At 43.5% G+C, this 15,104-nt stretch overlaps 1 protein-coding gene across 2 annotated transcripts in view; it reads left to right on the plus strand.

Annotated features, from left to right (window-relative positions):
- Positions 1–15,104, plus strand: part of gak (cyclin G associated kinase) — a 118,720-nt gene that overhangs the window by 22,646 nt on the left and 80,970 nt on the right. For both annotated transcript variants that reach the window (XM_080188545.1, XM_080188546.1), the window contains exons 3-5: positions 1,123–1,182; positions 5,210–5,324; positions 5,508–5,650. In XM_080188545.1, the coding sequence (XP_080044671.1) occupies positions 1,123–1,182; positions 5,210–5,324; positions 5,508–5,650 (318 nt within the window). The remainder of the gene's footprint in view (positions 1–1,122; positions 1,183–5,209; positions 5,325–5,507; positions 5,651–15,104) is intronic.

A 15,104-nucleotide genomic window follows, 5' to 3' on the forward strand; every position in this document is an offset into this window, starting at 1 on the left:
CAACGTATGAATGAACACCACTCGACAATCACTAGGCAAGACCGTCCCCTTCCTGTTGGTGAGCACTTCAGTGGTCACGGGCATTCGGCCCCCGATCTTCAGGTAAACGTTCTCCAAGGCAGCCTTCATGACATACGACAACGCAGAGTCGCTGAGCAGAAACTGATAGCCAAGTTCCGCACACATGAGAATGGCCTCAACAGGCGTCTTGGGTTCATGTCACACTATCTGTAACCCCCATGACTTGCCTGGGCTTGCAATATCTCTCTGTCCTGTGTGGAGACAATATACATCTCTTTAACCTATGCTTAATACTATCTCCACTCACATTGTCTGCACCTTTAAGAATTGATTAATGGTAAAGACTCGCATTCTAATCAGTATTCTATAAACTGTATGTGCCTTTATATGCTCTGTTTGAGACCAGAACTCTCCACTCACCTGATGAAGGGGAAACCCCGAAAGCTTGTGGGTTTATATCAAATAAACTTTTTGGACTTTAACCTGGTGTTGTGAGACTTCTTATTTTGTTTTGTAGCCAGCCAGCTGTCCATTCTGCTACTTGCTACTTTGATTCCACATACTTCAACAATTATTAGTCTGTTACATGATATCCTATCAAAGATGTTTGGAAATCTTGATACATTACATTTATGGCATCACTCTTGTCTATTCACTTTGTTAGCTGTCAACTAATTCAAAGAGGTTGGTCAAGCAAGACCTTTCATTTTGAAGGCCAACCACTCATGGCAGGAGCTCAAACCTCTTTTTCCTCCTGTAAGAGAGCTTCACTTACCAAGCTTTTAGTCACTCTTCCTAATTGCTTGGTGTTGATTTATATCTGATTATGCTCCCGTGCGTGAAGTGCCGAGGGGCATCTCCTGACATTAAAAGTGCTATATAATTGCAATTTGTCAACTTAATAAAGTGAGACAAATCACATTCAACAAATTAGCAGATTGGCTATTTTGCTGACCAGATTACTTGTGTAATTGGTGTAAGTTGTAAATTGAGTTTTGTCCATAGGAAATCTGTGGCATCTGATGTGTTTAAACAATTAAAAAGGCGAACATAATTTGCTTAATTATTGAAAATTTGCATGATTTTTATTTTGTGTTACAGAGACTTCTATCAAATGAGGAAGAAAAAAGCAAAGCAATCATTCAGGAAGTTTGCTTTATGGTATCCTTTACAGTTATTTGAAATCTGATTGGTTCTAACATATTGATTGCTTATTTAAGGTGAAATCCCTGAAATGCTCCATGTCTGTGGAACAACAGCCTTCACTGTTTAACTCTTACCTTTAACGTTGAAATCTTTCTTTCTCACTGGTTTTCCCCTCCATACCTTATCCCCTCCATACCTCATTCCTGTGTACAAGAGTACGTCAAGCAGTTTCGGCTATACCTGCAGCCATGTGAATTTGCTGTTTATCCCAATACTGTGGCCCTCAAGGTGACTGTGATGCTCAGTTCTTTTGCCACCAGTATTTTCCAGGGTTCCACGGGCAACACCTGTAGTATTTCACAGACGACAACACACAGGTACATAAAAGAAGTGACCAGTGGCCTTTTCCATCATTTAGATGAAATTTATCAATTACTACACTGACGAGGACAGGTGGCAGGCAGCAAGGGCATTGGGCTTTGAGGATATTGCTTGTTTCCCTTAAGTTCTAGTGGTGATTGACTGCACTCATGCTCTTGGAGCTTTTTGGGACCAACCCGTGATACTTGTGCACCACAGGGACTTTCACTGTTTGAACCTGCAATTCATCAGTGGTCACAATCAAAGAATCAGTCATGTTTGTGCTTGTTTCCCAGGAAGTTCCTGTGACTCAAACATTTTACGTAATTTTTAGTACCCTAAACCTTTTGAGACTCCAGCCTAGTTTGACAGCAGGATCCATAAATGACTATCTGTCTCATGGCCACACGGTCACATGTCTCCCACACATGCTGCCAGCACTTAACATTTAAATGCGAATTGTGGGAAGCTGGCTCCTGACATGAATGGAAATGTTGCCCACTTCCGATTGTGTCATTGGAAACAACATGCCACAGACAAAATACCGTCTATTGGGAAGCTTGCCAGGAGAGCACTGAACAGTCATGTTTTAGGGTAGTAAAGGTGCTGTATGATAATTGCATCAAATTGCAATAGAGGTTACATGCTTCGTTCTGTGATATATCATCCTTGTGTAATTTACGGTTGGGAAACTGTATAAATACTCCTTAGAATATAGCTTAGTGTTTAACTTGGGACATTAGATTTCCTGCTCAGTTACCTCTCAATTGTACTTTATATTTATAAATCGTGAAGTTTAGACTTGCTTTCATGTGGTACATGATTACGCTGTATGACAGCCATTTTGTGAAAACCTACCTACAATCTGAATTCATAACCAGCTTACAGCAGCAGGAACTTTCTTTAACATTGCACAATGTCTGGTGAGGATTTTTTTTCTCTTGTACTAAAATGTATAGCATTAACATGAAGCATTGTTTAGAAAATTGAATGTAAATCTTGAAACTTTGTGAAGTTATTGTTGAACTTCAATACTTTTTAAATAGCATTTTTGTTACAGTGCTTTGGCTACATGTAGTAGGAAAAACTTGTTTTTGTAACAGAACCATAATGAATAGAGGCATTTATCTTTGGATCTAACAGTCTGTGAGTAGAATAAGGATTAGCACTGCGACTATTGAAGCAAACTGACTGCTATTCAGTTTATAAAATAGCACATTGTAATTGAATGTGGCATGTTTTGTTTTGTTTCATTATTGGCTTGGTGGAGTGATTTGTAATTAATACTGTAACTGCCCCAAACAGCGACTGGTTAATGTTGAAACACTAGTCTGTGTCCATTCAAGCATTGTATATATGAAATAAGATTAAAGTACAATGAGTTCCCTGCCTGTTTAAAATGTCTAATTTTGGCTACTATCAATCAAAGAAAAAGATTAACTTTGCTTTAGTACAGTACTGCTTCATCTATGCTGTGAGATAATGTACAGAGCATTCCTAGCCTGTTGTGAGGCAGTCCATGTGAAAATTCTATGCTGCACCTGCATCTAACCAGCCAATAATCAATTTTTAAAGTTGTGATGATAGCCTAACCCCATGCCTGTTCAATGCTTTTAAATTCTGTAATTTACTTTATACATGGGCATTAAGCTTGGCATCCTGTGTTCATCATACAGAACCTATTGGTAGAAACTGGATGGACGGACTATCATCACTGAAGAAGAGAGTGCTGTGTGTTTAACTAGTAATGTGTTAAACTTCCAATGTACCATCCCTTGTGATGCCACTAGGAGACGTTTGGAAATAATGGAGAGGGAGGGGAGGGGGTGCAGAGAATCATGTTAGTCCTTAGGTTATAGGTGAGGTAAAGCTTCGGCCTGGAATTTCTTGGATCCCTCTTAAGGGGAAACTGCACCAGTTCCTGTGCCAATCTTGTTGATAGGAATTTAATTACAGAATTTCAGGAGTGTATTTCTTAATGTTGGAACATTAAAACTGGTATAAAACAAGTGCAGGTGCTGTGTAACCAATTTGAGTAATAGCAAATGAGTTTCTGTCTTCTGCTATGGTGCCTCACTCCCTGAACCTTTCACCTTAGCTGCACCTTTCCCTCTTTTATAATGCAGAGAAGGGTATAGCCAATGTGGAAGGCCTTTGCAGCTGCTTAGTGTTTTGAGGCTTGCTGTGCTTTGTTTAAATACAATATAGACCAAGGTGTCAGTAAGAAAAGTCTACTGTAAATCAAAATCCATTCATCTTAGTCATGCTGGATTTAGGTGTGCGTATTTTTTTTGGGTATATACACATCTAAGCACAATACTGACGTGAATGCAGGAAAATTATCTGAGCCATCGTTGCATTGGGGTTGAAGTTTGCATAGGAGTGGCAGAATATTTGGGTAGTCATAACTTGGAAATGATGCAGACAATTAACAAATGTATGCTTACTCATGTTGTGGCATAAAACACGTATAAATCATGTGTGTCAGTCTTTGGTTGGGGAAAGAAATCTCTGCATTGCTGTTGTGTTGTAGTTATGCTGGTGAGTTCCAGAAAACTCTTGACCTTTTTGTGTTATTGTCCATTTATAAATGTCTTCTCACTCCTCCAAGCACATATATATTGATCCAAGGCTGAGAATCTGATCAGCTGACACTTTGAGTAAGTTTCCGCTATTGCTCCTGTGCCAACTCAGAACAGCATGAGTGATGTGTCTAAGATCACTCACTGGTTAATTATTATTTAATTTTCCCTCCCTTTCTTATATAAGTAAATAATTTCTCTGTAATGACAAGGCTTTGGTTAGGAAGTTGTTCAAAGTGCAGGGATGAACACTTACCTGTGCCATCCATGATATTCAGTATTTTGTGACTATGAAAATATTTACTTTTTAAAGATAAATATCATACCATTGTTTTTTTAATACTAATTCACAAATATATTAGTGATCATTTTTTTCTACATTGCCCTGGTTCCTTGAGGCAATATACTTCAGCTATTTCTTTTCTACAGGTTAGGGTTTTATTATAGTATCCAACAGGCCCAGGGGCCCCCAAGCTCTCTGGTCTTGGCTCACCAAACTTGTTGCACATTTAGCTGGATTATACTTAATTAATGCTATAAAGCTGTTCAGCCTTCAGCTGAACCAGCCGATCACAGGCTGATTTCCCCCTGCTGAGAGGCTCACTAATGGGTGCTACGATGGCACAGTGGTTAGCATTGCTATGTCACAGTGCCAGGGACCTTGGTTCAATTCTGACCTTGGGTGACTGTGTGGAGTTTCCTTCGGGTGCTTTGGTTTCTTCCTGCAGTCCACTGATGTGCGGGTTAGGTGGATTGGTCATGGTAACTGCACAGGAGTGTGGGGATAGGGTGAGGTGGGCCTGGATACTGTTGAGTACTGGCTGTTTTGGAGAGTTGGTGCAGAATCAATGGGCTGAATGGCTTCCTTCTGCACTGCAGGGATTCTATGGAGAGAGGGCTTACTAACAATTAGATTGGGAATGCAGTATCACTGTGTTCATCCTTCTATTTGTCATCTTTTCTCAAACACTCCAGTGTGCAAAATGGTTTTAAAAGATTGTCCCAGTCTGGCAATCTTTATAATCATAGATAAAACAAATTAAATGTTTACACACTTTATAGCTCAATGAACCACATGCTCCTTGACGAAGCAACTTCAGAAAAAGCTTTCAGGACATCCAAACATTGTGCAGTTTAGCTCAGCAGCTTCCATTGGGAAAGAAGAATCTGATACTGGGCAAGGAGAGTACCTTATACTCACAGAACTATGCAAAGGTAATGTTAAATACTAGCATGAATACATAATAATTTTGCGTATTACTTTGTGGATGCCCTTATCTGGTCAATGTTCAACCATGACTGGACATAAAAGAAAAACAATCAATTTTCACATATGCATTCACAGCTTAAGGACTTAAAACAATAACTGTTAATCTTCTTGCGCTCTTTTGTTTCCAGGCCAGTTGGTTGAGTTTTTGAAGAGGGCTGAAGCAAATAACGCATTACCATGTAATACAGTGCTCAAGATATTTTATCAGACCTGTCGTGGAGTGCAGCATATGCACAAACAGAAACCGCCAATCATTCACCGAGATCTCAAAGTAAGGAACAGCTTCTGAGCTCCTGGCAGAAAAATATTGCACTTTATTTCCGAGTTGATTTGGTGGTTGTGAAAATGCAGTTGCAATTTTTAAGAACATAAGAACATAAGAAATAGGAGCAGGAGTAGGCCATCTAGCCCTTCGAGCCTGCCCCGCCATTCAATAAGATCATGGCTGATCTGTTGTGGCTCAGTTCCACTTTCCCGCCCTCTCCCCATAACCCTTAATCCCATCTCTTATCAAGAACCCATCAACCCGCTTCTTAAAAATATTTAGCGAGGCAGCCTCCACCACTTCAACGGGCAGAGAATTCCAGAGATTCACCACCCTTTGAGTGAAGAAGTTCCTCCTCAACTCTGTTCTAAACCGCCTCCCCTTTATCTTGAGGCTGTGCCCCCTAGTCCTACTGTCTTTTTTGAGCGGGAAGAGTCTCTCCACCTCTATCCTATCCATCCCATTCATCATCTTATACGTCTCAATGAGATCTCCCCTCATTCTTCTAAAAAAAATTTTTATAAAATTTCTTCTCTTTTACATTGTATTGGAGTTATCCATGTCCACTCTCAACTATTGATTGGTTTTATATCATACATAAGGTATGAGTGCTATTAAAAGTAAAAGTAAAGTTAAAGTGAAGTTTGTTTATTAGTCACAAGTAGGCTTACATTCAGATTGCAATGAAGTCACCACACTCTGGTGCATGTTTGGGTACACGGAGGGAGAATTTAGCCTGACCAGTTCTCCTAACCTGCACATCTTTAGACTGTGGGAGGAAACGGGAGCACCCAGAGGAAACCCATGCAGACACAGAGAGAATGTGCAAACTCCACACAGACAGTCACCCAAGCCGGGAATCGAACCCGGGTCCCTGACGCTGTGAGATATCTGTGCTAACCACTGTGCCGCCGTAACTAATCACAACATGTGCGCATCTTCTTGATTACAATATCTGGTGTAAAGATTTGAATATGCTAGTTGATCTGATTTATCACTAGCTACAAGTTGTCCTTAACATGACGTGTCTGACTTATAGATATCAGTTACCTTACCTTTGTCCGAGATGCCGAGTGTTAAGGATAGGGAGACCTTGATAGATAGACAAAATCTGTATTCAAGCTGTAAACCACAATCCCTCCTCATGTTATCTTTAGCCTATTTGATTTTCTGAACAGCCTCACATTGTTTGACAGTCCGTGAGGGTTCACACCTGTGATGTTTCTGCGTAAGAACTAGCAACCCACGGTTGCCTGCTTGTGTACAATCATGGAACCAGCAGTGTGTATGATTTTTCTGCTACGCTACATTTTTTAACCCTTTCACCGAATATGATTTTGCGTGGGTTTCCTCCAGGTGCTCCTGTTTCCTCCCACAGTCCAAAGATGTGCGGGTTAAGTTGATTGATCATGCTAAATTGCCCCTTAGTGTCCTGACAAGTGTAGGTTAGAGAGATTAGTGGGTACATGTGTAGGGATGGGAGGGTAGGGCCTGGGTGGGATTGTGGTCGATGCAGACTCGATGGGCTGAATGGCCTACTTCTGCACTGTAGGGTTTCTATGATTTCTATTATTTATAAGTATGGCTACAAGCTCCTTTCAGTTTCCCCCTTTGACAATTGGGTGACTACCCAAAAAAGCTCACATGATGTTGAGAACGCCTTCCTGAATTCTTTGGCTGGCCAGTTGTCCAGAATTCGAGAGATATCCAAAACTATACGGCTGTAAATTTCAGCTTCTAACTTCTCCCCTTTTCCTTTTTATAGGGTGCCATGGGAGTTTCGTGAGGCACTGCCAGAATTGGCAATTTAGATCTTCTTTGATAACAGTACATCATGGTGGACCATAGTAGAGGGTGCCATTGTCAATGGGGTGCAAGTGACATCCACCCCCCCCTAGACTGGCTTACTCTAAGGGTCAGGAACAAGAGGGGGCTGCTGAGAGGAGGAAGGGGGGTGGGGAGAGGAGGCAGGGGGGTGGGGAGCGGAGGCCTCAGCCTCTCAATCTGCATAACAGGTTTGAGGTTCTTGCTTCCAGTCTGGACGAGGACGAGGGAGGTGAGGTCGGTGAGCAAACTGCACACGGTACAGTGATGCAGCAGGAGATAGGCAAAGAGAAGGTGAAAAGGAACGTAGTAGTGATTGGGGATAGTGGGGTGAAGGGTATTGACACTGTCCTTTGTCACAATGACAAAGTGCACAGAAGGGTGTGTTGTCTGCCTGGTGCTCGGGTCCGGGATGTCGCATCTGGGCTGCAGAGGAACCTGGAGTGGGAGGGTGAGAATCCGGTCGTTGTGGTACATGTGGGTGCCAACGACGTAGGCAAAATGCGAACTGAGGACCTGGGGAGGGAGTATGAAAAGCTGGGAATGGAATTAAAAAGTAGAACCAACAAGGTGGTTATCTCTGGGCTACTGCCTGAACCGAGTGCAGACGGGCGTAAGGTTGATAGGATTAAGGAAGTGAATGGGTGGCTCAGGGATTGGTGTGGGAGGAATGGGTTTGAATTTATGGGGCATTGGCATCAGTATTGGGGTAGGTGGGACCTGATCGGGCGGGATGGGGTTGGTCTGAACCGTGCTGGGACCAGAGTGCTGGCGAATCGAGTAAAGAGGACTGTAGACAGGGGTTTAAACTAATTGGGGGGGGGAGGGTGCGAGGGTAGGTGACATTACGGGGTCTAAAGTTAAGGAGAGGGTACAGGTAAGGGAAGAGGCCGAGGATGTCCCAATAATAGAGGGAGTAGGGGGCGTGAGTATGGTTGGTGGCGTTACGGCAAATAGGGTCCAGGTGAAGGCTGAGATGAAGGCACTTTATCTGAATGCACGAAGCATTCGGAATAAAGTGGATGAGCTGGTGGCGCAGATCGGCACAAATGGATATGAACTGGTGGCCATTACAGACATGTGGCTGCAAGGTGACAGGGACTGGGAGCTGAATGTCCAGGGGTATCAAGTGTTTAGGAAGGATAGGCGGGAGGAAAAAGGGGGGGGGGCGTAGCTCTGCTGATTAAGGATAGCATCAGGGTGGTAGCAAGGGATGATATTGGAGCCAAGGAGCAGAAAGTGGAATTGTTGTGAGTAGAGATTAGGAACAGCAAAGAGAGGAAGACGCTGGTGGGTGTCATCTATAGGCCCCCGAATAATGATCTGGAGGTGGGGTGGGCTGTTAACGCGCAAATAAGTGCGGCATGCAGGAATGGGACAGCCGTAGTTATGGGGGATTTCAATCTACACATAGATTGGTCGACCCATGTTGGACACGGTGGGCTCGAGGAGGAGTTCTTGGAATGCTGCCGGGATAGTTTCCTGGAACAGTGTGTGTTGGAGCCGACGAGGGAGTGAGCTATCTTGGATCTGGTGTTATGTAATGAGGCGGGTAGAATTAGGGACCTTGCGGTGAAGGATCCTCTTGGGGAGAGTGATCATTGTATGGTGGAGTTCCTGGTGCAGATGGAGGAGGAGAAAGTGGGTTCCCGGACGCGCGTCCTTTGTTTGAACAGAGGGGAGTACGGTAGGATGAGAGAGGAATTGGCGAATGTGGACTGGGGGAGCGCGTTGGAAGGTAGGTCTGCTGAGGAGCAGTGGAGGATCTTTAAGGAGATCTTTCTTGGTGGTCAGCAGAAATTTATTCCGATGGTCAAAAAGGACAGTAGGAGGAGAGGTAATAAGCTGTGGATAACGAAGGAGGTGAAGGAAAGTGTTAAATTAAAAGTAGAGGTGTTTAGAGTAGCAAAGAGTAGTGGGCGAGAAGAGGATTGGGAGAGGTTTAAATGTCAACAAAGATTGACAAAGAAGTTGATAAAGAAGGGTAGGAGAAACTATGAAGCTGGGCTAGCGCTTAATATAAAAAAGGATAGCAAGAGTTTTTATAAATATATAAAAAGGAAGAGGCTAGCTAGGGTGAATGTTGGACCCTTAGAGGATGAGAAGGGGGACTTAGTGGTAGGGGATGGGGATATGGCTAAGGTCTTGAATAACTTTTTTGTTTCTGTCTTCACGGAGGAGGACGTGAATAATTTGCCGGGTGTTAGAGATGGAAAGGTGGTAGGACTGGAGGGTCTTAATGACATTACTGTTACTAGAGAGGCGGTGCTCGACAGACTGGAGGGGCTGATTGTGGACAAGTTGCCAGGACCGGATGGAATGCATCCGAGGGTTCTGAAAGAAATGGCGGAGGTGATAGTGGATGCCTTGGTGGTTATTTTCCAGACGTCGCTGGATTCCGGGGAAGTGCCGGAAGATTGGAAAACGGCTAATGTTACGCCGTTGTTTAAGAAGGGTGCCAAGCAAAAGGCAGGGAATTATAGGCCGGTTAGTTTAACGTCTGTTGTAGGTAAAATGTTAGAGTCCGTCATCAAGGAGGAAATAGCGAGGCATCTTGAGAGGAATTGCTTGATAGAGCAGACGCAGCACGGTTTCGTTAAAGGGAAGTCGTGTCTGACAAATTTGCTGGAGTTCTATGAGGATGTGTCTAGGGCGGTGGATAGAGGAGAGCCGGTGGATGTGGTCTTTCTTGATTTTCAGAAGGCGTTTGACAAGGTACCTCACAAGAGGTTATTGCAGAAGGTCAGGGGACATGGAGTTGGGGGTAGGGTGTTAGCGTGGATAGAGGATTGGTTGTCAAATAGGAGGCAGAGAGTGGGGGTCAATGGGTGCTATTCGGATTGACGGATGGTGACTAGTGGAGTGCCCCAGGGGTCGGTGCAGGGGCCTCAGCTATTTACCATTTATATAGATGATCTGGAGGAGGGAACCGAGTGTAGAGTGTCGAAATTTGCTGATGACACCAAGATTGGTGGAACGGCAAATTGTGCGGAGGGTGTGGAGAGTCTACAGAAGGATCTAGATAGGTTGGGCGAATGGGCCAGGAAATGGCAAATGGAATTTAATGTTGGCAAGTGTGAGGTGGTCCACTTTGGTAGGAATAATGGTAGGAAGGATTATTACTTACGTGGCGAAAAACTGCAGCAGGCGACAGTGCAGAGGGACCTCGGGGTCCTTGTGCATGAGTCGCAAAAACCCAGCTTGCAGGTGCAGCAGGTGGTCAGGAAGGCGAATGGGATGCTGGCCTTCATAGCGAGGGGGATTGAATATAAAAGTAGGGAGGTCTTGCTGCGGCTGTATAGGGCATTGGTGAGGCCGCAGCTGGAGTACTGTGTGCAGTTTTGGGCGCCGTACTTACGCAAGGATATTTTGGCCTTGGAGGGAGTGCAGAGGAGGTTTACTAGGCTGATGCCGGAGTTGAGGGGGTTGAGCTATGAGGAGAGGCTGAATAAATTAGGCTTGCACTCGTTAGAGTTTAGAAGATGAGGGGAGATCTCATTGAGACGTATAAGATGATGAATGGGATGGATAGGATAGAGGTGGAGAGACTCTTCCCGCTCAGTAAGGACAGTAGGACTAGAGGGCACAGCCTCAAGATAAAGGGGGGGGTGGTTTAGAACGGAGTTGAGGAGGAACTTCTTCACTCAAAGGGTGGTGAATCTCTGGAATTCTCTGCCCGTTGAAGTGGTGGAGGCTGCCTCGCTAAATATTTTTAAGACGCGGGTTGATGGGTTTTTGATAAGAGAGAGGATTAAGGGATTATGGGGAGAGGGTGGGAATGTGGAACTGAGCCACGACAGATCAGCCATGATCTTATTGAATGGCGGGGCAGGCTCGAAGGGCTAGATGGCCTACTCCTGCTCCTATTTCTTACGTTCTTATGACCTCTGTGCCATTCTTAATCCCCATCCTGCTTATTTCCCACTGATTAGTTAAGTGGATTCCTACAATTCCCAGAATACATCTCACCAATGGTGTGTCCCTGATTGTTTCAATCCGGTGGCATTCTGTGTAGCTAGATTCATCTGTATACACTCTTATGGCCTCTTCTCTGTAGTGCCTGAGATGTTTATGGGCAATTTCCACAGCCTTCCGCATACTCTGTTGGATACTTTCTCTAGTGTCTCATCAGTGTACAATGAGTCAACCCACCAAGCACCAAACACGATGTTTTTCTGGACAATTGAAACTCTCCCACAGTCAATGGGTGTGATCATGTAGTCAAATTTTGGTTTTCCCAATCCTAACTGGGTATCTAATTGAAATCCACAGGTACTAAGATTATAACTTGTAACATCAAAACAATCAAGTCTATTCCTTGTATGAGTATATAATTCTTAACAATAATGACCTTCTCATCTAGTTTTCCACACAAAGGGGAGATGAGTCCACCCAGCAATCTGATCTCAAGATCAGAAGGCTTTTGATAGAGAATGAATAATTAAATACATAACAGTATGACCGTCATCCTAACTCTGTGTGATGTTTATATATGTTAGCTTAACTCCTGTAATAGGGAAAATGCTTGAATCTATCTTCAAGGAAGAAATAACAAGACATCTGGATATAAATTGTCCCGTTGGTAAGATGCAGCATGGTTTCATGAAGGGAAGGTCATGTTTGACTAATTTGATGGAATTCTTTGAGGACATTACATGTGCAGAGGATAATGGGGAATCTGTGGATGTATGTATCTGGACTTCCAGAAGGCATTTGACAAGGTGTTGCACCAAAGACCGCTACATAAGATAAAGGTGCACGGTGTTATGGCTAGTGTATTAGCATGGATGGAAGATTGGTTAACTAACAGAAAGCAAAGAGTGGAGGTAGATGTGCGTTTTTCTGGTTGGCGATCAGTAACTAGTGGTGTGCCTCAGGGATCAGTGTTGGGACCGCAGTTGTTTATGATTTACACAGATGATTTGGAGTTGGGGACCAAGTATAGTGTATCAAAATTCGCAGATGAGGCTAAGATGAATGGCAAAGTGAAATGTGCAGAGGTCGCTGAAAGTCTGCAAAAGGATATAGATAATCTAAGTGAGTGGGCGAGGGTTTGGCAGATGGAGTACAATATTGATAAGTGTGAAGTCATCCATTTTGATAGGAATAACAGCAAAATAGACAACAATTTAAATGGTAAAAAATTGCAGCATGCTGCTGTGAAGAAGGAACTGGGTGTCCTTGTGCAGGAATCTCAAGGAGTTGGTTTGCAGGTGCAGCAGGTAATTAAGAAGGCAAATGGAATTTTGTCTTTTATTGCTAGAGGGATGGAGTTTAAAAAACAGCAAGGTTATGTTGCAGTTGTATAAGATGCTGGTGACGCCACACCTGGATTACTGTGTACAGTTTTGGTCTCCTTACTTTAGAAAGGATATATTGGCACAGGAGAGGGTACGGAGGAGATTCGTTAGATTGATTCCAGAGCTGAGAAGGTTGACTTATGAGGAGAGACTGAGTAGACTGGGGCTATACTCAATGGAATTCAGAAGAATTGGGGAGATTTTATAGAAACACATAAGATTATGAAGGGAATAGATAAGATAGAAGCAGGGAAGTTGTTTCCACTGGCAGGTGAAGCTGGAACCAGGGGACATGGCCGCAAAATAAGGGGAAGCAGATTTAGGACCGAGTTGAGGAGGAACTTCTTCACACAAAGGGTTGTGAATCTGTGGAAGCAGTTGAGGCTATCTCATTGAATGTTTTTAAGGCAAGGATAGATAATTTTTTGAACAGTAAAGGAATTAAGGGTTATGGTGAGTGGACAGATAAGTGGAGCTGAGTCAATGAAAAGATCAGCCATGATCTTATTGAATGGAGGAGCAGGCTCAAGGGGCCAGATGGCCTACTCCTGCTCCTTGTTCTTATATATATAAAATCAAACACACACACACATATATATATATAAATGTCCAGAGTATTGTCTGTATCATTCATGTAGGTGATGTTAAAACCCGCAAGTGGCTGATACTCATACTGCCATCCCATTTTGTAGATTGCTTCATCCTCTAAGCCAACTGTACCCGGCATGCATAAATCGGGTTTGGGTCCCGGGCTTGGATTGAACGATATCTTTCATGGCAGGGTAGTTGTGAACCTTTGATGTTGGACCTCTGGTGAAGTCACTGTCATGGCTCTGTAGCTGGTTAGTGTTACTCTGTCCGATACCCAAGTCTTGGGTTTCTTTATCCATTCTCCTGCTCCTCTGGTGGTTGAACTTACTGTCCGAGGTGTAGGCAAGTGTCAGCCTTCCACATTCACTGTTGGTGCCTCCCAGAACTCCGCAATAGTAATCAAAGTAAATAGGAATCTGTGAAAACATTAACATTGATCCCATCAGTCAGGTTTTTTAGAGTCAGGTTTTTAACTGAGTATAATGCTTCCATCTGCTTCTCATCTTTGTATCAATGAATGTGCACACATTACCTGTCATAATTGTCTTGAAAGGTCCGTGCTATTGAGGTTTGAGACCGCTACACTCCAGTTCCGCTTTACTATCACTGTATCACCTACTTGTGATACTTCCGATTTTTCAAATTGCTGATCTCTCTCTAAATCCTGCACTGCCTTTTGGTCCCTGACTTCCTTCTTCATCAGGTATAGTTGGTTACTGAGCTCTCTCGCGGACTCTTGGATCCTGCCTCTAGGTGACCCTGCATCGGTTCCCCTTCTGTAATTCCCTCAGATATCTGCAAGGTTTGAGCCGTCATTAACTCAAAGGGTGTGAATCCAGTATTCCGATTCGGGGTGGCTTGTAATTGCATCAGGATATCCCTGGTTTCTGAATCATTGAATCACTTTATCTATTTTAAGGGTCCAGTCATTCACTCAGCCATTCCAGAACTTTGTGGGTAGGAGGGTATGTGAAATTTTTGTTTAATCCCCATTTGCATATACACTTCCCCGACTACTGCCCATCGCGTCTTTGGTTCCCCATCCACTATCCTCCGTGACCTATCCGTAAACAGCATTTTAGCTGCTTCCTCCCTCATCTGATTCTCTTCTTAATCTCCAGCCTGACCTCACATACGTGATCCTTTCCTTCACTGTTCATGTGTCCTGCTGGGTTGTTCCTATCGCTTCTCAGTATCGTGATTCGCCCGTTTGCTGGAAGAATGACTGGTGGGGGTCACTTGATCCGATGTGCAGTCGTTAGGTTTCTTGATTCATTCTCTTTTCCTCCAGTTGATAGCTGAACATACTGTCCAGGATGCAGGCATGTGCTGTTCCTTATGGTCACCTTTGGTCCCTCCCACTATTCCATCATAGTCACCAGAGTAAATAGGAACCTCTGATATTAATATTGATATTGATCCCCACTACTTGGGTGGTCGTCAGGTTTTCTCGCGTCCTCGTACATTTTTAGTTGAGTGTAATGCTTCCACCAATTTCCAGTCTTTGTATCAATGAGCACGCACTCACTGACCGACATTGGTTTCTGGTGAAGCAACGACATGATTTAAAATTCTTATCCTTACTTTCAGATTTTGCCATGACCTTACTCCTCTGTAGATTTGTAATCTCCTTCAACCCAACAACCCTCCAAGATATGTGTTCCCCCAATTCTGGTCTTCTGTGCATTCCCAATTATAATTGTTCCACTGTTGATGTTTTTGTATTCAGTTGGTTAGCTCCGAAG

Source organism: Carcharhinus amblyrhynchos, chromosome 5, assembly GCF_965287045.1.
Source record: "Carcharhinus amblyrhynchos chromosome 5, sCarAmb.v2.hapA, whole genome shotgun sequence".
NCBI classification, from domain to species: Eukaryota; Metazoa; Chordata; class Chondrichthyes; order Carcharhiniformes; family Carcharhinidae; genus Carcharhinus; species Carcharhinus amblyrhynchos.